This window comes from Dendrobium catenatum, unplaced genomic scaffold (assembly GCF_001605985.2).
Source record: "Dendrobium catenatum unplaced genomic scaffold, ASM160598v2 fragScaff_scaffold_772, whole genome shotgun sequence".
In the NCBI taxonomy this organism is placed as follows: Eukaryota; Viridiplantae; Streptophyta; class Magnoliopsida; order Asparagales; family Orchidaceae; genus Dendrobium; species Dendrobium catenatum.
In genome coordinates, this window is record NW_021319234.1 from 1526356 (window position 1) to 1552551 (window position 26196).

Below are 26196 nucleotides of genomic sequence, written 5' to 3' on the forward strand. Positions count from 1 at the left end.
TATTTTATTATTGTTAATAAAAACTTGGTTTTATACTTCTATTAATATAGAAAAAAAAAAAACATTGCAAAAAGCAACAAATTCAATAAAATTATTCTTATAATACTTTTTAACGCAACATGCAAAAAACACAAACTATAATGTTGCATAACATATAAGATAAATTTTAAAATGATTAGTAACATTACTTTTTTTATCTTTTTATTATCATTCATGAGAAATAAATATATAAAATATTAAGATATTTCTCATAAGATGATTTCTTATCTATCATATAAAAGCATGATTAACACTCATCATCACTTATGTAGGGAAGATTATTTTGTGCTAATATAAGATGTCATGTGAAGGCGAATCAGAGTACGTCATGTCACCTCTTTGCTATGTACTGCAATTATGTATCCGTTGTGTATCAGGTGACATGACGTACTCTGATTTGCCTCCGAACAATCCAGTGTTCGCACAAAATAATTTCTCCTTATATAGATATTGTAAAACCCCATACTCAGCAACTGACCCTCCTACATCGAGACTTATTTATTCTTCGAATAATATATCACAATAATAAACTTATCCATTATCAATCTTATCATATCATGAATTTGTGTTACATACACCTTTCATTCGCATATGATATCTTCACATAACATGATTTTTTCTTTTATTATAGCCTAAAGAACTTAGCTTGAAACATTATGAAGTCAAATCTTCATGGATAAGCTATGGCAATAAGCTTCCTTGACTTATCATGTGACCAAGCTTCAAGCTTGAACATATGCAATAAGGAATAAAGCTTATCTATATGCCCCAAAAATGAGTATGATATGCATCAAATAATAGCTTAGCTACCACTCTAATAATAGAAGTTGCTAACTACACAATTTAATTTGTTTAGGGAAGAACAACTCTTTTAGTAAATTGCTCAAGGGTGCATTGATGGGCAAAAGTGCTTAGAGAATAGAGTAAATTTACAGCACAAAGAAAACACCATTGATGTCCACACCAAGATCTTCTTGTGTAGGATTCTGCAACTATAGACCTTCTTCACTACCTCAATCGATGGAGAAATTCTTACACCAAATTTGTTATCGACAACTAGCGTAAAATTTATCGAATAACAATGACAAAGATGAGTAATCCTCATTAGTAGAGAACGCATTCTTTGATGTTGGCTCCCTCTTCAAATCTTCTCCCAACCAAGATTTGGCAAAGCTACAACGAGATTAAAGAGTATAACTTTAGGTAAAAAAAAATCAAGATATCATAATATAAATTATATCATGATGAGTTTGGAAATTATAAAATTTACTTTGATATTAATGCAATACAAACTCATTATGTATAGCACTAATTTCTGAATAAATCTAACAATTTCCAAATTCATCAGCATAATTTGCACACAATTTTTTTTCCAAAATGAAATTTATTATACAGCTTTGTATTGCAATCAAACATGTAAGGAATGAAGATTTTCAAGCTTTGAAATCTTTTAATTTAAGAGATCTTCGATTAATGAACACTAAGAGCATTGAGAGAGTTATTTGAACAGCCATAAATTCATGTATTTTTAAGAGAGATGATGGGCACAAATTAGTTCAAGAAGTTGCTACCCGGATCACAAAAATCATAAAATACTAGAAAAAAAATAGTTAAGCTAGTTGTTATTGTGTAAGTCGTGTATAAGTAATCATGCTTTAGGCTTCGTTTGGGACGATTTTTTTATTGTTTCTTAAAACAACTTTTTAGTTCAACTTTTTATTACAAAAAGTTTAATTTTGTACTAAAAAGTTATTTTAAAAAGCAGTAAGAAAACCGTCTCAAATAAAGCCTAAGCCTCCATGCCAAATGTAGCTCTCCTTCATGATTGATATGCTACAATCCTTGTGTGGAGCTATACATCAATACTGGATGTTCTTCAAAAAATGTCCAAAGATTGCAATTCTTATGCAAAAGATCATAATTTCAACATATTAAGGAACCAACTTCACAAATTATACGATTTTTCTAATGATGTATCATATTTAAATATTTTAATTTTCTACGATATGATCTTTTCGCTAAAATTAAACTTGGAGGAGGCCTCTTATTGTGATTCTTGGCTAGAGGCTTTACTTCTAAGGTTGGAGGGTTAACTTCCTCTTTAATGAGCTTCAAGGTTTTTTTTTTCTTTTAGGAGAATTTTAATTGAAGTTTAAATATTAATGTCTTGAGGTCAATTTTAATTAATTTAGTTGGTTGGTCAATTTTAAAGCTTAGGATAATATTCTCAAAAATTTAAGTTGAATTAATGAATTTTGGAATGCTCGGGGTTATCTTATATGCTAGATCAAAGGGATCCAAAGTTGACTTTTAGAAATAAGCTAAGTTCTGGAGTCCTAGTATTTTTATTAAAAATTAAACCCTTTGGGGAGTAATTAGACTTTGAGTTTGCTGGATTTGGAGTTATCTAAACAAAGTTATGATTTTTAGAAGTTTTAGAATTTAATAAATTATTAAAATAGCTTAATCAAGGGTATTTTAGGGATTTTCATTTAAATGAAGTCCAAACTTCTTAGGATCACCTCCAAAGGTCAGGAATGACCAAATGAAGTATTTCCAAATGTTTAGAAATTTTTTAAAATTTTTAATAATTTTTAATTGATTAATTTAATTAAAAGGTGATTTTTAGTCGAAATTCAATTAGTTTTCAAATCAAGGTCCAATTAAAGGCTTTTAATTTTCTTGGGTTAAGAGTTTAATTATGAGAATTTGATATATTATTCGTAATTTTTGGGTTTTTGAATTTATTAGAATTTTCTGAAGTTTTCAGGGTTTAATTAAAATGGTAGAATATGGTTAATTAATCAAGTGACTTAAAGGGTCCTAAAAATTTTTAGAAAATTATTGGGGGTCTAAAATATCACTAAGTTTAAATGGTTTGAGTTTCAAGTCATTTGGAGGTGTATCATAACCCTGAAATTTCTCTAAGTTTTTTAAACGGGTCCTTAGTTATTTTCCTTAAGATGTCACTAGGTTGAATGGGGTTTAAATTAGATGTCATGACTAACCATTGGGTAGCCTAACGAAAATGCAACACACAGTTACAAGTCATATTCTTAGAAATAAGAGAACCTAGGCTAAATGCTCGTACATCCTAAACATGCAAAAGACTAAACAATAATTAAAAGGACTAATGACTTGATTATTGAATAATTGAAGTCCAATTATTCACTAATCCTTCCCCATTAATTATTTTCATGAGTTCAATCTATGTTTAAAATTTCAAAAGGATCTCTAAATATTTAGAGGTTTAAATATACATATAATTTTAAAATATATATATATATATATATATATATATATTATATATATATATAATTATATATAATTAAGTTTTCAAATAAATATTTTAATATATCATCAAAAATATTTAAAATATTTTTAAGAGATCCTCTGATTAATTTAAATATTTAAATATAATTTTTTTATTTTAAAATATTTAATTAATATTAAAGTAAATAAAATAAAGAATAATAAAGATAATTAAGTTTTAATTAATTTTCTTAAAATTTAAGGTATTAATATTAATTTTATGATTAATTGAAATTTAATATGAATTTTTTAAGCTTAAGGTAATTAAAAACGTATTTAAATAATTATTAAATTAAATCATAAAAGGTTTCTGAAATTTTAAATATTTAAAAATAATTTTTACTTAAAAAAATTAATTTGAATTTAATTTAAATATTAATTAATATTTAAAAATATAATTATTAAAAAAGTAATTTAAACTATAAAAATATCTTAAATTAAATTTATTTTTTAATTAATATATTTTAAAAATAGTTATTTATTATTTTAAAATATTTAATACGAATTTTCAATTTTTGGAATATTTTAATTACATATTAAATTAACATATTAAAAAATAAGGTTTTAAAAATAATTTAAAATATATAATATATTTTAAAGTCATTTTAATTTTAAATTAAAGGTTATTAAATTCTAAAAATTTTGTTATATTATATATTTTGTATTTAAAATAATTATTTAAAGAAATCTATATTTAAAAAAAATATTAAAAATAATTTTAAAAAAATTTTATCGGCTTCGGCGTTGGGAAAAGCACGTGGCGGCCTCTTATTGGTCGTTTCAAACCTCGGCCAATCATTGGCAATGATTGTGCCGCCCGGCAATGATTGCAACGGCGGTGGACTCACTTAAACACGTCAGCGAGAATCCTTTACCGTCTAATCTTCCGCAAAGACGAAGCAACAGCTCGGATCGAGCCGAACATAACAACTAACCGCTGGATCAGATCCGCAGTCAAACAAATGTCGCGGAACAGAAAAATCCGAACCGTTGATCGTGCGATCAACGGTCCCGATCTTACGTAACGCTAAGGCTATGTAAACCGAACCCTAATCTAAGAAAACATCTCGTTCTCTCGATCGGCTCGATCAAATCAAACGAAACTTTAAACATACGTTCTATACATGAAGAGCATTCATGGGGGACGATTATCACGGTCTAAAACGCACTTTATGAAAAACTATTTAACCCTATGTGTCATAGACTAGGGTTGAGATTCCTAATCCAAACGTTGGATTCGGGAGATCTTGGGGTTGTTGCACTTGTAGACTGTCAACGCTCCTATTTTTAGAAGAAACTGCGATCTTAAAAAATCTAGATCGACAACAAATCCACTTGGAAGGAGTTAGGGCTCGGTTCGCCGAAGATCTTGCCACCGGCGAGGCTTTGACGACGAGTTTGGCTTGGGAGAGGTGGAGGTAAACTAGGGGAGCTCAATGGAACCAAGGCTCGGGCTTCAGGAGGACTATGGCAAAAATAAAAACAAGATCCAAAAAGAAGTCCCACCCCCCCCCCCCCCCCCCCCCCCCCCCCCCCCCCTTATGAAGCCTTAGACCCCTATTTATAGTCTTAGCCCTAGGATGGATGGCTAGGATGGCTTCTAGGGATAATTAGGAGGGATCTAAGCCTCCTTGGTCGTGCTTTGGGTAAAGGGGAGGCTTGGGGGGGGCTTTAAATGCCATATAGGTCATGTATTTGACCTAAATAGGTCAAATTTGACCAAATCAAGGTTGGGTTGACCAAACCAAGTGTTGACTAGGTCAACATGGTCAATCAAATCCAAATTGATTAAGAATTGAGTTAAAGGGGATTTGAAATTGATTGAAATTCAAATAAGGATGATTTGGGCTAGTTTAGTCAACATAGGTTGACTTGGTCAATCAAGTTGACTCAGGACTTGGGTCTAGGCTCAACAAACTTGGTTTGACCCACTGAACCCAATGGGAGGGGTCTTAGGGTCTGGCTTGGTCAATTTGACCAAGTCAACCCCCCTTGACCCGAGTTTAGTGAAAAGCAAGATCAACAACAGAGTTTGACAAATTTGAATCACATTCAAACAAAATTAAAATTAAGTTTTAAACTAAGGTTCAAATTTGAACTAGTTCAAACCTTTTTCTTTTTTTAGTGACGGACTTAAATAAGTAGTCCACAAATACAAGAAGAGTGGCTCTATCCAAAATGGACTTTCAAGCATATTCCTAAGGAAAACAAGAAATCGAGATATTTTTCCATTTATGTGTGTATCATAAGGCATATAAAGTAAAATTTCCGTAATATAATATCTACTTTAATTCAATCAATCATAAAATTTAGTGAATTATAGGGCTTTTAAAAAGATTTTTTCTATTTAAGCTTTGATCGTTTATTACACAAAAATAGAAATCAATACATATCATGTTTTGAAGTAATTACTCAAAAGTGAAGGGAATCCGCACCTGTTAAGTTGAATCTTCTTCACCTGAGCCCCTAATCGGACAGATTTTTTTTATATTACCATTAAATGGTGGAGTTACAGGGCGCAGCCGGATCTCATAGAGCTTTGGCCACAACTTCCCTGTCACTGAATATTTATATAAAACAATCAACAGCAGCTTTTATAGGAAAAGAAGAAACGCTTTACACTGTATACATTATAGTGGAACTAACCAAAGAGGCGCTTATTTTTCTCATCCCAAGCAATTCCATTGAGAACATCAATGCCCTGGAATCAACAGAAATTCCAATCAATGATCAGTAAGAAAATCAACATTCAAGTTTATGGACGTTTCAAATAAATTTATAAAGATGAAGTGAGGTTCAATGTGAATGCAATTAGGTGATAAAAAGAATGTCATAAATGCCAGCAGTAGCTTTGAGGTTTTAGCGGCTCTTTCGGTCTCTAAACGCATGGGAGCACGTGCACCCACTGACTGGGATCCGCATCTAATTCCGGATCAAATGAGACACCCACAACTCCTTCGCCTCATTATTTCATGACTAAGAATCATCAGATTTATAGCAATTGATAAATAAAGAATTGAAGCATAGAGAGATTGTGAATGCACCAAATTCTCTGAGAATCAGAGAAACTATTTGAGGAGACGTCAATCTGTCACTAATGATGCGTTGGTTCTCAATAAGGTCGTCTTCTTTCTTTTTCTCGGAGGATTTTGCAATCTATATGATTGATGTAATGATAGTAAATCATATTTTCTTCTAGGAATGGTCAACTAATAAAAACAACTTAGATCTCCCATGTCTGCCTACCTATTTCCTAAAGAACATAATATGTAGAGAGCAATGATTGAAGATGAGTAGAGTAGATGTTGAAATGGGACTTAAAATCTAGTCCACACGAGAAAGCCTATATGTCTTTTCAATATGGTAGATAGGACATCAAAGATGTGTTGGAAACCGTGATCCCCCATTGTGATTGAGGAGATGCTAAGGATAGGAAACAACACAGAATAATGGAAAAAGATAAAGAGAATGGGAATAATCGGAGTCATAGCTTGATTATGTAGCATCAAGAAAGCTAGACAACTTCTCAGCGTGGTAAAAAAGATGTTAAAAATGAGACTTACAACTTGGTTGCGTGTGACCAAAAAAACCCAACCATCTTCTCAATATCGTAGAAACGACAGCAACCTAATCGTGTGTGAAGGTGTAAATTGCACCATTCCAAATTAAGAGTAGAGGGACACATCCTAAACTGAGTAAATGAAGAATATGCCTATGTATGAGTAGAATCTATATCTAGGTTATCTATCCTAAAGTGTATATATCATAAACTATATATAGGCTCACAAACGGAATGACATGTTGGGCATCAAGACACACAATCGAACGAAGATCGTGATAGCTACAAGACACACACAATCAAGTGAAGATCATGATCATGATGAGGCCCACACGATCAAGCGAAGATTGTGATCACAAAGTGACACGCAACTAAGCAAAGCGATGGTAATGTGACCGATTAGGAAGTGGTCATAATTGAGATGTACAAATTCAAATCGTTGGGTGTGTGGGTAGAACGACGAACAAACCAGAAGACTCGAAGCTAAGCAAGGTGTGTGAACCATGATCCCTCTTGGACCGGCTAGAGTACATGAGGCAGAAGGCAGAATGAGCTTCGAGATGCGAAAGGCTTTTGCACGAAACCGATCGCATGTCCCTTAGGGTGGGGCCCAGGGTCAATTTCAACTGGGGAGAGGGGACAACGAGGAGGGAATTTCAAATTGGGAGTATTTGTTGAATATTGTATGCTTTAGGTAGTTTTGTTAAACCTGGGGTTTGTTGGTATGTGTTATTTGTTGAAATTAGATTGGCCGGCAGCCAGAGATTTCAGAGAGCCGGATCTTTCTCTCCAATTGAAGATCTATTGTATCTTATTTATTTTCCTCCTTATATCATCAATTAAAAAAGTTTTAGGAATTCTTTTTGGGGATTATGTTTGGGCTGCTGAAATTAAATTTCAGCCAAGGAATAGCGGATTTCTATGAGCGCTTCCTATCACATAAGTCATAACTGAAGGACTATGATTGGAAACAAAAAAAAGGTTATGAGGTCAATGCACAATGCAGATTGATGCAATAAAATTACGTATGAGATCTTAGTGATTTTGGTTAGGAGAACAAGCTCAAAAGATTGCTTCTATATTAAAATGAATCAATTCCGCTGTCTTGATATGATAATAACCTTCATTATCCTTCCTTTTCAATGGTTATTCTTTTTTTTTTCCCCTTCATCACAAGAAATGCCTCTTTGGAAAGCTTTCATGTCATTAACAGAAACCATAGACAATACAGTTAGCACATTTACCTTTTGAAATTTAGGTTAGTCCTAGAAATGAAGTGAAAAGTTCAACAAAAGAAAACGAAGAGCATAATGAAGAAGCAAGATATTCTTCAATGGACTATCACAATAATAAGTCACAATATATGAACTAATACCTTTCGAAGCAAAAGATCTAGTTTTATGTAACAAAAAAAGTAGGAGTGTTGATAGTAAGTCAAAAATTGCGAGCACATGAAAATTAGCTCACCGTGTGCCCCAATTTTAATAAGTTTTGCCTGTGAAAATTTTGAAAAAAGTATTAGCTTTTTCACTAAGAGCCCTAAGTTTAAGATGTTGTGCTTTAATCAAGGATAGGAACGAAAAAATATATACTTTTATGGCATACCTCAATTCATGGAGAAGAATCCAACTAAGAACTGAACCACTGTCAGGTGAAATTCTAGCAATGCAGTCTGTCTGTATAAATGATAAAAATGTTATATAAAAACAGAAAATTAAATTTGGACCTTGCACTTTATATTTGCAAAGCATCTAACCAAAAGAAAGATTTACAAAGTGCAGCAAGAGAAAGGAATTAATTATGATTCTAAACACACGTATACGTGAAAGAGATGCAATACTTTCAGTATCATTTGATTATTCAGCCAATTCAGCTCATACAGGGACAAATCACGATGTGCAAACCACAATGAGTCAAACTATACAATAAATGAGCTAAATCTAACTGCTTTTAATGTTTTTTTCTAGTTCCATTACCATTTATGGCCAACTTGAACTAATTTTTAACTACTTTAAATATAATACGATTTTTTTATAAAAGCAATAAATTTTTATTACTAGTAAATGAAAGTGTTACATGAAACTAAAAGTTACAAAGAACTACAAACAAAAAAATGCTCAGAAATAAAATATAATGAATCAAAATAACTTTAAAGCTGAGCAGGTAATAGCCATCCAAAGGAGAGAAGCAGGCTCACATTTAGCCACTTGTAAGTCCAGAATGTCAAAGTAATCAGAAGAGTTATTACATCTAGCATGAAATTTAGTAAATCTGGGTGAACGAAGAAAGTTTTTTTAGATTTGTGCATTATCGAGAAACACAAGTAGTAACATTTTATCCACTAAACTAGATAAAGTTATGATACTATCTTACGAATTGGCCGAGCTTTAACCATCAAAATCTCCACATTAGAACAAACACAAGTATTGGGAAACATAATTGTAACATCACAGGGAGGAGAGTCAGGAGCAACTGAGAGAGGCTGACATACAACTTTTCCCATAGTATTATTACACCCAACAGCCATATCTAAAGATACCACAGATGGACGAATGGGGAATATAGACATCCAACAAACCAATATTTGCAATCGAAGACACTAAGCCAAGACAGGAATTGAGAGAAATTCCAAGAGCAAGGGCTCCCTCTTCCAAACTAATTCATTTTCTCTAACAGAGAGATTAAAAACACTAAATAATTTCGTTGCTAAACATGTGCATATTGAGCCTTTCTTATTTCCCATGGAAATTGCAGTATTACTGAGACTCAACAACAACAAAAACAAGCCCTTACCCCACTACGCCGGGTTGACTACATAAATCATTTTTCTCCATTGCGTCTTATTAAGAGTCAAATTCACATTTAAATTTAATAAAGAAATATCACTTTTAATATTTTCTAACCAAGTCTTTTTAGGCCTACACTACCTTCATTAACATGAGCCAAATCTAATACATCTACTCTCCTAACCGGGTCATCGAAAGGCCTCTGTTTCATATGACTAAATCATCTAAGGTGACTCTCTAATCTTATCTACTACTGGAGCTACACTAACCTTTTCACGTATATGCTCCTTTTGTATCACGTCTCTAAGAGTAAAGCCACTCATCCACCAGAGCATCCTCATCTATGCAACACTTAACTTAATATTATGCTTCTCTTTTAATGGCCAACATTCTGCGTCATAAAGCATTGTAGGTCTCACCACCATCTTATAGAATTTTCCCTTAAGTTTGAGGGGTACTTCTCTATTACACAACAAACCCGAAGCATTCCTCCATATCAACCATCCAACTTGATTTCTACTAATAATATCCCCGTCTATTTCACCATCAATCTGAACAATAGACCCAAGATATCTAAAATGTGTACTCCTATAAATGAATTGATCGCCCAAAATCACAATCCCCTACTAGATCTATTACTGCTAAAATTACACTCCATGTATTTGGTTTTAGATCTGCTCAAATAAAATCTAAAGACTTTAAGGTTGTCCTCCATAATTCAAATTTACCTTCAACTCCCTCTCTAGTCTCATCAACAAGAAGAATATCATCAGCAAAAAGCATACACCAAGGTACGTCCTCTCACAAAAGTCTAGTAAGAGCATTGTTAGACCAATCCAATGGACCGGTGAATCCGATCCTTACGGGACCGGCCAAGCCAGAATAGAGGCGGAACTTCCGCTTCTCCTGTACTCATCGAACGCACGCCCTTCTCCCCTAGAGCATATTAGGAAGGTTTTTGAGAGAAGTAGGTGGGAAATTTGAATGGAGGGATTGTTTAGGGGTTTCATTTTGATTTGTATGCATTAAATAGTTTGTTTTCCTAGTGTTAGGGCATCTTGAATTTGACTAAAATTTGAGATCCCTTAGGTTTTCTTTGGTCTCTAGCGACGTCAAGAGATTTAGGAGAGATCGATCCTCCTCTCGAATTGAGAATCACTTGTATCATGTTTTCCTTATTCCGTGAGTTCTATTCTTGCAATAAATTTTGTGTTTTCTTGAAGTTCCATCAGATTTTCTCGCTGTTTTTGCTCTCTTGATAGGATTTACTTGAAATCTTTAAGTGTTTCCTATCAAACATCCATGACTAAAGCAAAAAGATATGTGCTTAAGGCTGATCATTGATGTAACCCAACTGAAAAAAAGAAAAATACTTGTCAAACCACCTTGTGTTTGAACACAAGTAACAGCTCCTGCATACATATCCTTAATGACTTGAATATAAGCATTATTAACCTCTTTCTTTTCAAGAACTCTCCATAGCACTTCTCTTGAAGCTTATCATATGTTTTCTCTAAATCAATAAATATCATATGTAGACCTACCTGGCATGAATCCAAATTGATTTTGATAAACATTATTATCACGTCTTAACCCGGTATTACTGAGACTCCAATTTGTGAAAAACAAAATGAGAAAAAAAAGAACAAATATAAAGATAAAGTCTTTCATTCATATTGCTAATATTCCTTTGAAGATCTATTGTACCTTTTCCTAAAGACAATGCATCAAAAATAATTTTTTTACCATATTTTGTGATAATACATACTCTTTACTAAAGATGCTACAACAAGTTCCAATTTTAATTGTTGCTCTACAATAAGCCATCATTATAAGTCTAGTATCACTCATCATTCATTTTCTTAAAAGACTTCATCTTAGAATAACTTGATATCAAATCGAGTGTGTGAATTAGTGAGCATATTTATTTTCAAGAATAGATCAAACTTCTTGATTATATATAATTAATGGATGAACTATTCTTGGCCTAATTGAACAATTTCTTTATCTACTATATGTTGAATTTATTTCTTTATATATAAAGCATTGTATACAAATAAGTTTAAAACAAATAACAAATAAATTAATTATTCAATGTACATGACAACTGTGCCCACTTTTGTTTCATAATATCACTTAGTGCTCATTAAGCTAAGAATATCAAAGATCATCTAAATGCATGGAACAAAATGAGCATAGGATAGTCAATGTAAAAATTAGATGGCCAGGAGTAAAATTAAAAATAAAAATCTTGAGCTAAATTTAACCGAGTAATGGGTAAATTAGATGAAATTTATGCCCGAATTGATGACCTAAAATTTCATTTGAACCTATCTTGAATCTTGAAGCAACCTCTCATTATATTAATTCATTTCCTATTTGACCCCATGGAGAATCCACTTCGAAAACCTCACCTCCTCCAAACAGCTTGAATGATTTGGTAGAAGTGCTCAATGATTGTTGACCTCCATGTCATACCAAATAAAAAGAAGAGACTCAAAGTCTTACATTGTCCATGGGATCCACGAAATCTGCCCGATATGCTGCCCGAAATCCCGCCGAGGTACTGCTCCTTCGGCGCCGCTCACATCGATTCCCAGGAATCCTGCGACGTCGCCTCGATCGGACCTCATGCGCGTCGTTAAATACCAAGCCCGTGGAAGCCTTCGGGATTGCTCTTCTCCCGTATTCTCCTCCCACGACACTCCCCACGCACAGAGCATCTCTCTCCTCCTTCCCCAAGCCGCAGCCAAGCTACTTCTCCCGATCTCTCCAGAGCCGACGCCTCCTCTCGACTCCAAGTCGTAACTGCGAAGCCCCACCGTCGGCCTCTTCTCCTCACCGACCCTCTGTGCCGATCCCAAGCCGTGAGAGAGAGAGAGAGAGAGAGAGAGAGAGAAAGAGAGAGAGAGAGAGAGAGAGAGAGAGGCCCGAACTTACCTCCACCTAGCTCCTCCGCCTCCATGCCGAAGCCTCCTTGCCCGATCCTCTGCTTGCCGATCCAACCTACCGAGCCCTCTTATCCTCACTCAAATAAGCCACTCAGCCCTAACTCAGTTCAACTCGCCCCGACTCAGTCAACTCAGCAACTCAGCCCACTTAAACCTAAGACTACCACTAGCTTCAGCTCACTCACTGACTCATCCACCAGCTCAATCAGCCAACTCACTCACTCACCCCTACCCGATTTGAGTTCTAGTAATATTTTATGTTTATTTTATTTATTACTATAATTATTATTTTTAATTTAAATTTAATAAAATAATTATAATTAGTTTTAAATAGTTAGATTTTTATATTAGTTATATTAATTCTAATATACTTATGTTAATTAACTATAATTATGTTAATTAATAATTTTAATCATAATTAATTAATTTCAATTATAATTATTATTATAAGGTATTTATAATTATTAATATAATGGTATATAATTAAATCTTTATTAATTGTAATTATTATCATTAATAATAATTAATTCTTATTATAATTAATCTAAATAATAAAAATAAAAAAGGTTCTTTCTCATGCTTGCAACGAGCCGGCAAACCCCGAGGCGCTCACGTAACGTTTAGGGTGGAAACCGGTGCGATGCTCGCGACGATTTAAAGAATCCCTTCAAAGCTTGCAACGAGCCGGCAAACCCCGAGGCGCTCAAGTAGCGTTTAGGGTGGGAACCGGTGCGACGCTTGCGGCGAAAGGATAAAAAAATGTGTTATTTATTTTCATATAAGTACCCCGACGCCCACGTGGTGCAGAGGGGGAAATTTGTGTATTTTTAACATTGTTTCCTTCTTATAAAAACAAACACCCTTTAAACGCTCACGTAGCGGGCGCGGAGATAAAAATACAAAATGCGACACTGCGTGTCATTTTTTACACCTACCTGAGCGCTCACGTAGCGGTCGAGGGGAAGGTTGCCTCTTGGTTTTTCCTAAACGAGGGAGACGCCAGGAGGCTGCCGAAATTTGGATTGAAAATCTAAGGACTTGAACAAAAAATGATGAACTTGGACTTGTTCGAATTCAAATGAATGTGGAGAACTTGAGATTGCAACAAATGACTTAATTGAACTTGAACCCAAATGAATTCAATTCTAATTGAAACGAGTATGAACATGAACCTGGATTCTCATTAGAACTTGATTGAATTCATTTTGAGCTCGGACACGAACTCAAAGGACAACAGGGGACATGCATTTGAACTGAACTCAAGCCAGAAGACTTAAGCTTAGCTTGAGATCTTGAACTCAAATGACTAACAAAGGAACTCAAGCATGAACAAAGTGAACTTTGACTTTTAACATGCAAGTGATTTATGAAACAAGAACAAAATATCATATGAACACCAATAGATGAACTATAAGGAATTTGATTTGAAAGATAATCAACTTCCCAATAGAGTTATCATTCCAATTGGAATACAAATGCTGATATGCAAATTCATTTCAAGTGTGAACCTGAAATCTGTGTGAGCAATAGAAATCAATCTATATTAATCATTTCAATTGGAAAGAAGGGGTGATGAGCTTGATCTCAAATTTATCACAAACAACTTGTAAGTACAATTTGATTACAAGTAGCAAGAAGAGCATGAAGAATGATTTTATATCAAGATCATATTTTTGGGAGGAGGCCATTGGATCGTAATGGCTCATTTACAAAATTGGAAAGCGATGTCCCTCAAGCAACAATCATAGAGATGGCAAAAATGTGGAAGTTCAATTTTCTAATCGCCATATAACTAATGTTATTACTTGCATCATGGGTCCAATGATGATGTATTGCACGCCAATGATTGCTTGGAGTTGGTAACAAGAGATATACAATCGCCACGATCTTCAGGACAAAGAAAATTCACAAGCAATAGAAGAATGCGACGGCTTGTTCTTAACAAATAAGTTAGAGTACTATGTGGATGTGGAGGAATCATCATGTTGATTAGAAACACAAGCACCAACAACTAATAGTCATCATATACAAGCATTCGCTATATCATCTGATTGATTGATGGCCCGAGGCCTTACAAGTAACAAACGTAGGAGAAATGACATCGTAGTCACTTCTACAAGTAGTAGTAATCAGTTATGCAACAAAGGTGAGAGATCTTTATAAACATACATATAACCCACAACACCAAAGAAGTCATGTAACAAGAAGGCGAACAATATCACAACTACCTTTAATGCAATCATATGTCAATGTAAAGTACATTGAGGCCATTACAGCAAAGAATTGATGATACTGACAACAAATACAACTATCCTATGCAAACTAAAGGAGGAAGATTAGTTAGTGCATATAACCCGCCTACAAAAAATCACAAATAGTGCACGACAATCAACTTGTACGAAGCAGCGAACAATTCTATTCAAAGCTGTTACGCCACGCCACCGGATCCGCAACTCTATACAAGCGGACCAAGGCGTCTACAATTATTTCAAATATCCCCACACGTGCACTGTAATTTGTATTACACATAGATACACTAAGGGGGAAAATACAATCCCAAATACCGCATGGCCCCGGCGAGCGTGTTATTGGTACACACGTGACGTCTAGGGAATGCTGCGCGGTCAACAAGTGAATCAAGTTCACCCCGATCCTTTATACGGTTCAATAGAGCCGACATGGTTCGACCAACAAGCAAATATACGTTGTGCGACCGTTATATTTGTCTTAATACATTCATATTAGGCCTTCAAAGCTTACACCAATATGATTCACTAATAAATCCAGAAGCCACGATACGAACCCGATCCTCAGTCAATAACTCGACTGAGTTGACAAGGTCAAGCTACAAGAAAAATGACCAAACACCCCGACGATGCCGTGTTGAAATACAGATCTCAACGAGGGATCCCAATAATTTCAAATGTCTACTAAAGCTACACCCAAAACCAGAAAAATCCAAAACCAAAACTCCAACAAACCCAAATCCCAAAAAAAATATTAAATGATATCAAATCCATCAACACTTTAAAGCAAAGCCCATCCACCCTCCGCAACAGTCTGCTAGAGTGACAAATTCAAATAAACTTAGCTCACAAAGAGTCAATGCCTAGTCGAAAATATCACTAGATCCATCTCAAATAATCTCTTGCCAGTAAAGACGTGGTACTGCCCTACCGACAATTTCGCCGCCAAATGGCACTGCAGGTAAACGGTTAATGACCCGGGGCCCTCTGATCGAGTGATTTGCCGCCAATGACACCACGATAGCGTTATGGCCAGAGCCATACGCTCCTAATGAGCGTTAAATCCTTTGAGATATGAACAATAGGATAGATCGATAGGCGCACAAAGCCCTCATAAGCTAAGGTGGATTCAAATTTGTCCCTTAGGACAAAAATTCAAACTCCGGTCTAAAGGTCCCTTGACGACAGCAACCATGGTTGCCGACAAGGATCCTTCTGTCAGGTTGGGTCGACTACTCCTCTGACTAAGTAGACCGGGACCAGATGGCCCGGGACGATGGAATCATGGGATCTTGATCGGGTCCATCATCCATTCCCCCACCATCCGCTTTAAGTACAAGATGGTGCAATTTCTATTTTAAATAACAAAACCTTCCAAACCTTCAAATTCCAAATCTTTAAACCTTTCAAATCAAACCTTCAAACATTTCCAAAATCTCAATACCTATGCTGCTACTATATGCCAGATAACACGTATTCTCTACGTATCTGATTCACGACTAGCCTTAATCGAAAGTTCTCTCTCGTGATCGGGAGGGGTAATTAACTATAGGGGCTTGCGCCTATAGGAAACCAGAACTCAGATCATAAAGTCCTCACCAAGTGAGGGCGAAATCTCTGAGTAGTGTCTTATCTACAAACCCATCTGCCTTCCAAAATTTACCTCGGAACTTATTCGATTAAAACTCCCTCGCCGGATAAAAAGAAGAGCGCGGCGGGGAGGCCGGGGCCGAATTTTCGGAGCCCACAATGTTATACCTCTTGGGGCATACCACTGTAAAAATTACAATTTGCCTTCGCAACCTCGTCAGGTTGACAAAAATATTTTTAGGATAGATCCACATGTCCACCATCCCAGATCTGAGCACACTAGGAACCATAAAGACCATTGGAATCCTAGATATCACGAGAATCATAGGCCAGAGGGAATATAGAGACTGGAGAAACCATTGAGATCTGGCTAAATATTATTATTTCATTAATGATTATGATGAGCAAAGCTATAAATATCACAAAAGAGATCACAAGATTTTTCATGAACGACATCCTGTTAAATCTGAAACTATTAAAAAGTAAAAATTGTTTCCACACTTTCGATGGCAGATAAGATCAAAAATTTTCCATAATTGAGTGGCTGAACTTAAGAACTCTCTAATTGGTATTCTGTAAGTGATCAAGAGTATGTTAAATATGTCAACATTAAATAGGTAGGTGTTGATAACAGATTTTGGCTAGGAGTTAACCTAGTAGAACTTGGGCTTGTATGAAATCAGGCTGGGACGCATATAGTTACTTGACATAAGTTTCGAATAGTTAAACAATTGATAAACCTATAGCAAGACAATTGAACTGTTAATGAGTACTCAAAGCAATATGAAGAATATAATTCTAGTTGTGGTTTGGAAGAAGGAAAAATGTAAGGTGACATATAGGTTTATAATTGGTCTTCACCCAACAAATAAGATTAAGCTCGTCATAAAGCTTTATTGCATCTTTTTCTTAAAGAAATGCCAATCAGTCTACAACAACTAAGTTGATCTTGGTTGATTAAGACAACTATTATCTTTCCCCCAATTCAATTTACAATTATACTCTCAAAGAATCCTAATACTAAGAGATATAAATATACTAAGAAAAAGACCAAAATGGGGGTCTATCAATTCTTTATGAAAGATCAAAATAATCTTCAACTATATTAAATGATCATTTTGGTCCTTGAAGTCTTTAAAAATGAATCAAAATAGTCTAATGGTGAGACTATTTTAATTCCTCTTTAAGGAGTTAACGGATCAAAATGATCATTTAATATAGTTGAGGATTAATTTCGTCTTTTAGAAAGAGTCAAGAGACTAATTTGATCCTTTTCTCTAAATCTACTAGTATAGAAACAATTGAGGTTGTGTGTCTTAAGTGTTAAGGAAAAGTACATATAGCCACATGATGACTTAATAATATCAAGACTCTTGTGTAAGAATCTAATCTGCTTCCAAATTCTAATAATCAAAATATTGAAACTTATAAGCATAATAAGACTTTTTATGATGATGATTTGAACACAAAAATTGAGCAACGAATTAATATCCTATTTGGTCTATCATACACCCTTATACATGAATTTGAGTTTAAAATTAAATCTAAATCTGAAACTAAAAACACAGAATTTGATTCAACATTTTTTAGTGGCTCACCAACTCTTCCTGATTTATCCATTGGATAAACCTTCACTATTTTTAATATCCTACAAAGTAAATCACATAGTATTGGGTTATATGAATGAAATAAAAGATGAGGCTACAACAACAACATCAATCATTTATCCCACTACGTGGGGTCAACTACATGGGTACTTTGCCTCCATTGTGTCTTAGTACATCCATTGTGTCATGCTAGGAGTCAAATTCTCATTTAAATATGATAAAAAAAATCGTTTCTAATATCTTCTAACCAAGACTTTTTTGGTCTACCTCAACTTTTCTTAACATAGGTCAAATCTAATACATCTACTCTCCTAATTAGATCATCAGAAGACCAACATTTTATGTAACCAAACCATCTAAGGCTACTCCAACCTTTTCGCACATAAACTCATTTCACATTATGTTTCTAAGAGTGAAGCCACTCATCCAGCACAACGTATGATGCAAACTGTTTAGCAAGGATATCATATTTAACATGGCTCCCCTACATCTGATAAATTGTAAGAAATTATTCAATATATTCATATATTCGTATGCAGAATAATTTGCCTGTTTTGAATTCCTTTTTTAGGCTTGGGATGTACGGTGTGGGAGATGAGTAAACAGTAGTATATGCTACATGACTATCAGTAATTGCATTCATGCTATATAGTAATCCAACAGAACGACTAATTACACAAAGCATCGGTCAGTTAAATCCAACACAAGCAGGAAGACACCTAAAAAATACCATACATTATCATCCAGAAATGAGAAATAATATTAAACATATTTTCCAGAACTCTAGTAGAAAAATTTGCATTGGACAAGAAAATATGAGTTCAATATAGCTATTGATGAGGACATCGAAGATCAACGGCTACGATCGTGTCTATTTATTTTGATATATTTTATGTATTTGATTTGTTATTGTTCTTTTTCCCTTTCTACCCTCACTTGAGGGCTTTGTCTTATGTTTGCCCTAGGGGTAATTGTGTATTTTTATTTTCCTTAATATATTTGGCTATTTAAGCCTTCTCCCTCCTCTTGGAGAGGGGATGAAGATTATGAAATAAATTTCAGTTTTCTTATGGATATCTTTGTGAGTTCTTGAGAGGAGAAATCCTAGGAGAGGGCCACGCATCACCCGTTAGCCGCCGGTGGATTCCGGGACTTGCGGTTAGTATTCGTAGTATTTTCTTCTTCCCCATCTCCCTACACCCGCCGGCTCCACCTCCCCAAATTCCCCACCCGTCGGCCACTTCAAGCCTCCTAGCCGCCGGTCAAAGCCACCCGCCCCCTTCCTCTCCTTGGATCATCGCCACCACCTTGAGCCACCGGCCTTCTCCAAGGTATTCCCCCAAAACCACTAACCGCCAGCCTCCTTCACCTCTACAACCGCCGGCCACCACCCCAGCAGCCGCCGGCCTCCACCTCTTACCTATTCTCTCTACTAGTCTAGCTGCCGCCCCCTCTTGGCTCCAACAAATTTTGAAATTCGAAATTCAAAAGGTATTCCCCCAAAACCCCTAACCGCCAGCCTCCTTAGCCTCTACAACTGCCGGCTACCACCCCAGCAGCCGCCGGCCTCCACCTCTTACCTATTCTCTCTACTAGTCTAGCTGCCGCCCTCTCTTAGCTCCAACAAATTTTGAAATTCGAAATTCCCAAGGTGGTTATTTCCCTGCCTAAAATGAGTTCTAGTTAATTAGGAAAGTTTCTAAATTGGATCTCAATCAAATATTGGAATTCAAATACTTTCCTCATGCTCATACTTAAATTAGGAAATTTTCCTAATTGAATTAAATCTGAAATATAATTCAGATTTGATTAAATCACTAATTGATTTAGTTGGGGCCCACATACTTAACATAATTTCTCCTCTCTCCCATCCCCATATGGCCGGCCCCCTTCCCCTTAATTTCTCCCCAAATGAAGCCCCCAAATCCCCTACTAAATCAGCCCTAATCCTCTCCTAATTACCGCCCTCCCTCCATTAAGGAATAAATTTGAATTCTCAAATTAATTCCTTCCCAAAACCAATCAAAAATCTGAATTAAAATTCAGAGTCCTGATTTCCCTCCTTTTCCCCTCAACCCTAGCCGCCTCAACCCCAAACCCTCCCACACAGTTATCCCCCCAATTCTTGAAATTCCTAGGTGCTGTCCAGGAGGCTTCGGCAGGCCAAACAGCTGTCCTGCTCGCCAAAAATCTCCTGCTTGCTGTCCTGAAAGTTCGTAGCTGCTGCCCAGGAAATTTTCGGTAAGACGAGCTGCTGTCCTGCTCCCCTAGAACCTCAGGTTTTCTGTCCTGAAGATCCACAGCTGCTGTCCAAAGGTTCCAGCAAGTTCCTAATGCTGTGTCGCCATCCGGAAGGCCTCTATTTGATGTCCAGATTTTCTGGAAACTGCGGGGTTGCTGTCCAGAGTTTTCCAAAGTGCCAAGATCGCTGTCCAGAGGATCCTGAACCTCTCTGATGCTGTCTATCCAGCCGAACTGCCGTCCGAGAAGTCGAGAACTCCCAGTCCCTCCTAGGAGCTGTTCGGGCTTGTGAAAAGGCCCCGATTTCTGTCCCACTGCAAAAAAAAACAGCCATCATCGACATCAAAGCTTCGTGCCCTATGCGTCTTGTGGGTAAACTCTCCCTCCAAACTCTCTTATCTTCCTAGTGCACTTGCTACTTGTGGTTATATGTTGATTCACGACAATCTTGCTAATTCTTCCCCGTTAAAGCCTAGTAATTAGAAGAGTTGAGTGAGGGATCTCCTCGCAATGACTAGTCTTATTGTTAGCATTGGGATTTATGGTTGAAAACCAATCATGTATGCAACGTCACATTAATTGATTGCAATCTTAACTCCTATGCATGTGGTTTAGCCTAAGATTGTCTTACTGCTCTGTGTGTTTTATTTTGTCGTTTAAAATCATATATAAAAGATATAATTATTGTGGCTTCTAAAATTAAGCGTGCAAACTTCCTTAATCTAATCATCCGTGCATGTACGTTTTACATCATCTTGGTATCAGAGCATGGCTAGCATGTGTCACATGTGCTAGATGTTCCTAGGAGTATAGATTAACCTTTTCTTAAGCTTGTTTGCATGCATATGATAGGATATACTTGTTTGCACAAGTAAATCTACCCAAAAATGAGCATTACAGCAGGGAAACTGCTATTCACAGCAGCAATTCAGCCAAAAACAGTGAAAACACAAGGAAAACTGAGAGAGATCTTGTAGGAAAACCAATAAAGCACTTGTATTTCCCTAGTAGAATCAAGAAAACAAGCAAAGATACAATTTCCTTCAATCCGAGAGGAAGGAAAGACTTTCCAAATCTCTAGCCGTAGCCTAGAGCCCAAGCATACAAACCCTAGATCTCAAAAATATTCAAATTCAAGATAACCCTCATTCCCCCCTCATCTCCCTAATTAAACATGAAAGGAGGATTACAAAATACCTAATTACCCCTTCTAATTCAAATTCTCCCTCCCAAAATTTGAATTAACTCCAAGTGGGCCCCCAGCACTTCCGCCCCCTCCCCCTGCTCGCCTGGCTTCCGCCGGGTGTAGACCAGGACCGGTCCAGCCGGCTCAAGTGCCAGCCTAACATTACTCCCCTCCCAAAAACTCACCTTGTCCTCAAGGTGAAAGTCAGGGAACTGTTGCCTCACAATCTCATAGGGCTCCCAAGTATCCTCGTAGTCTGGAACCTTCCATTTGATCAACACCTCTTTATTTCCTTTCTTGTCTACCCTTACTCCTTCCAACTCCACGGGTTCCATGACCACCTCCCAATTTTCTGTCAAAGATGCTGGTAATTCCACACTATTTGCATGCTCCCCGAGTGCTCTCCTCAGCTGGGACACGTGGAACACAGGGTGAATGGTAGCGGAGGGGGGTAATTTCAGACGATAAGCCACCGCTCCAATCTTTCCCAAGATCTCATATGGGCCAAAGTACCTCGGGGCTAATTTCTCATTCTTCCTGTAAGCCACTGATTTCTGCCTGTAGGGCCTTATCTTCAAGTAGACCTTCTCCCTTACTTCATACTGTATATCTCTCCTGTGTGCGTCGGCTCGCTCCTTCATGATTTGTTGTGCCCTTCCAAGATGTTTTTTTAACTTTTCTAGCACATGATCCCTCTCCTCTAGGTACTGCTCCACTGAAGATATTGGTGTGTTTCCCCTCTCATAATGCACTAAGTGTGGGGGGTCTCTCCCGTAGAGCACTTTGAAAGGGGTCATTTGAGCTACAGAATGGTACGAAGTGTTGTACCAATATTCTGCCCAAGGTAACCATTTTGCCCACTTTCGTGGTGTTTCTAAAGCAAAACACCTCAAGTATGTTTCCAAGCTCCGATTTACTACCTCTGTCTGGCCATCTGTCTGAGGATGATAAGCGGTACTTCTCTTGAGAACAATGCCCTGCATTCGAAACAGTTCCTTCCAAAACTGACTAAGGAACACTTTGTCTCTATCGGACACAATTGATTCTGGTAGCCCGTGTAATCTCACCACTTCCCTGATAAAAGCTGTTGCCACTGATACCGCGGTGTACGGGTGTCGTAGAAGGATGAAATGTGCATACTTACTGAGGCAGTCCACCACTACCAAAATAACTGTGTAACCCTCTGAACGGGGTAGGCCGTCGATGAAATCCATAGACACTTCCTCCCAAACTTTGTTTGGAAGTGCCAATGGTTGGAGTAACCCTCCTGGTGCCATTGCCATGTATTTATTTCTATGGCACACCTCACACCTTGCCACCAACTCCTCGACATCCTTATGCATCCCTTTCCAGTAGAGCTCAGTTGCTAACCTCTGTATGTCTTCTGTACTCCAGAATGGCCCCCAACTGCACTGCCATGAAACTCCTGCAGCAAGTGTGGAATATGTATAGAGGTTCGTGGCATCACGAACCTTCCTTGGTATAATAATCTCTCCCCCTCAATGCTGTAACCAGGCTGACTGTTCTCGTCTTTCCTCAGATCCTCCCTGATCTTTCCCAATTCCGCATCTCGCATGCTTTCTTCCTTGATGGCCCCCCAATCGACCATTAATGGTACTGACAGGGCTAGCTCCTGGAGCTCCAACACACATCTGGATAAGGCGTCAGCTGCTTTATTTTCCAACCCCGGCTTGTACTGGATCTCGAAGTCGTAGCCCAATAGTTTGGATAGCCACCGTTGATGCTCCTCAGTCACCATTCTTTGCTCTAAGAGATACTTCAAACTCTTCTGATCAGTCCGGACAATGAAATGACGCCCCAACAGGTAGGGACGCCATTCTGAATGGCTAAGACAATCGCCATCAGCTCTCTCTCGTATACTGACTTCAATCTTGCCCTAGTTGATAGCACCTGACTGAAGTAGGCTACAGGCCTGTGACTCTGCATAAACACTACTCCCATCCCATATCCCGACGCATCGATCTCTACCACAAAGGCCTGGCTGAAATCTGGAAGGGCTAGAACTGGAATAGTGGTCATGGCCTTCTTCAACCTTTCGAAGGCATGGGTCGCTGCATCACCCCATGCAAAATTGTCTTTCTTCAGCTGCTCCGTCAACGGCCAAGCGATGGAACTGTACCCCTTCACAAACCTCCGATAGTATCCTGTCAATCCCAAGAACCCCCTCAACTCCTTGATGTTTTGGGCATGGGCCATCTTTGCATCGCTTCAATCTTTGACTGGCCAGCTGCCACTCCCACTTGAGACACCACATGTCCCAGATATTCCACTCTAGACTGGGCAAAACTACATTTCTTTAGGTTAGCTTTCAGCTGATGTGTCTGTAGGATCCTCAAAACCTCCTCTAGATGCTTCAAATGCTCCTCCTCATTTTGGCTGTACACCAGGATATCGTCAAAGAAAACTAGCACAAACTTCCTCAAGTACTGCCTGAATACCCTGTTCATTAAAGACTGGAAGGTAGCGGGGGCGTTGGTAAGCCCAAATGACATCACTAGGAACTCATAGTGCCCCTCGTGAGTCCTGAATGCCGTCTTCTGAATGTCACCATCCTTCATTCTGATTTGGTGGTAGCTCGACTTCAGGTCCATCTTTGAAAACACAACTGCTCCAAGCAGCTCATATAGTAACTCATCGATCACAGGAATGGGAAATTTGTCTGGTACTGTCTCCTTGTTCAGGGCTCTGTAGTCCACGCAAAACCTCCAGCTCTTATCCTTCTTTTTGACCAGTAAGACTGGACTGGAGAAAGGGCTCATACTGGGTCTGACGATCCCTGCTTCCAGCATCTCCTTGAGCAGCTTCTCGATTTCATCATTTTGAATCTGGGGGTAGCGATATGGTCGAACACTGATCGGTGACTCCCTCTTTCAGAAGGATGGCATGCTTCTTCTCTCTAGGCGGTGGCAATCCTTAGGGTGGCTGGAAAACCTCCCTGTATTGCTGTATGAGCGGTTGCACCATCGGAGGAATGTCTCCTTCTTCCCCCACACTGATCCTCTCCAAACGTTGAAGCTCCACCAGAAATCCCCCTCCCTCCTGTATGGTTCTGATCATGGATTTTAGAGATACGACTGCCCTTGACAGCCCTGCATCCCCCTGGATCACCCTCCTCTACCCTTCTACCTTCAGTTCCATCCTCAGAGCACCTCAGTTGACCTTGGTCTCCCCCAAAGTCTGTAGCCATTTCATCCCCAGGATGACATCGGTAATTCCCAGTTCCAAAGGGAGAAAATCCTCCCTCACTTGTAGCCCTTGGATGGTCAAGACCATACCCCTGCAAACTCCTCTTCCCATCTCCACCTTCCCCGTGCCCATCATCACCCCATAGCTTCCGATATCGACTAGTTCCAACCCCAACTGGTCAACGATCTGGGTGGAAATGAAATTGTGGGTTGCCCCACTATCGATCAGCACCAACACTTCACGATCAGCTATCTCTCCTCTTACTTTCATAGTGTGACTCGGGTGAATCCCACTACTGAGTTCAAAGAGACTTCTGCCACATCTAGATGCAGCTTCTCCTCCCCTTCTGACCCGCTCTAACCTCCCTCCTTGTCTTCCTCGTCTTCGCACACGAGGAGAACCTGAAGAGTTTGGTCCTTGCACCGGTGTCCGGGCATGTACTTCTCATCACAACGAAAACATAATCCCTTTGACCTCTTCTCCTGCATCTCCTTCTCGGTCAGCCGTTTGAACTGTCCCCCATTTCCCCCTCCTCCAGTTCTCTCCTTTGGCCATTCTTTCTGACTCACAGGTGCTGCCGCCTTCGAAGGCAAAAAGGTAATAGTCATCCTATGTGACCCTCCAGAATAGTTTCCTCGAGCTCCCCTTTCAGATCTCTTCTGATCTTCCACCAGTTGTGTCAGCTCCATAGCCTTCCCTAGGTTCCTTGGCTCCAGCACTCTGACAGCTGTTCGAATCTCTGGTTTGAGCCCCTTCATGAAATTCCCCTCCAAGGCCGATTCTGAGATGTGATCCAAACAGCTAGCCAAGTACTCGAATCTGTCTCGATAGTCAGCCACGGTCCCTTCCTGAGTCAGAGCAAAGAACTGCTCATAGAAGTCTCCTCCCCCATCGGCTCGGAAACGCTCTAATAAACAATCCTTGAACTCTCTCCAGTTCATGATAGGCTCCCTCCTGTCTCGCCACTGATACTATGCCAACACCTTCCCTTCCAGACACAATCCTACCGCCGTCAGCTTCTCATCATCTGTCAACCCGTTGACAGCGAAGTAACACTCCACCATATAGATCCAACCATGGCCATCTTCGCCCACAAAGATGGGCATCTTTAACTTCCTCACTTTCGAATCCCCTCAGTTACCCCGGTACCCTTCATAACCTCCCATTCCTCGAAGAGGAAGTGCTCCCCAAGTGTCCCGGTCATCTCTCCGGCGATGGTATCCGAATCCGTCGTCATATTCCTCTTTGCCCCTTTCAAAATCAGCACCTCGATGCTAAAATTCAGCACCTCGACGCTGAAATTCCTCTCTTCTTCCGCCAAAATCTGCACTCTCGTCATATTTCCCTCTCCTACCTTCAAATTCAGCACGTCGACGCTGAAATTCAGCACCTCGACGCTGAAATTCCTCTCTTCTTTCGCCAAAATCAGCACCTCTTCGATCATTTCCCATGCTCATCTCCTCTCTAGAAAG

General features: G+C 38.1%; 1 protein-coding gene across 3 annotated transcripts in view; it reads right to left on the bottom strand.

Moving 5' to 3' along the window:
• Window positions 1–825: 825 nt before the first annotated feature.
• The window catches only part of LOC110101688 (glutaminyl-peptide cyclotransferase), a 49988-nt gene continuing 24617 nt past the window's right edge, over window positions 826–26196 (bottom strand). For 2 of the 3 annotated variants that reach the window (XM_020829684.2, XM_020829682.2), the window contains 5 exons: window positions 8516–8586; window positions 8378–8405; window positions 5998–6052; window positions 5787–5911; window positions 826–1212 (listed from right to left, as the gene is read on the bottom strand). In XM_020829684.2, the coding sequence (XP_020685343.1) occupies window positions 5790–5911; window positions 5998–6052; window positions 8378–8405; window positions 8516–8586 (276 nt within the window). In that variant the 3' untranslated portion in view covers window positions 826–1212; window positions 5787–5789. The remainder of the gene's footprint in view (window positions 1213–5786; window positions 5912–5997; window positions 6053–8377; window positions 8406–8515; window positions 8587–26196) is intronic. The other variant, XR_003701398.1, reaches the window with a different exon arrangement.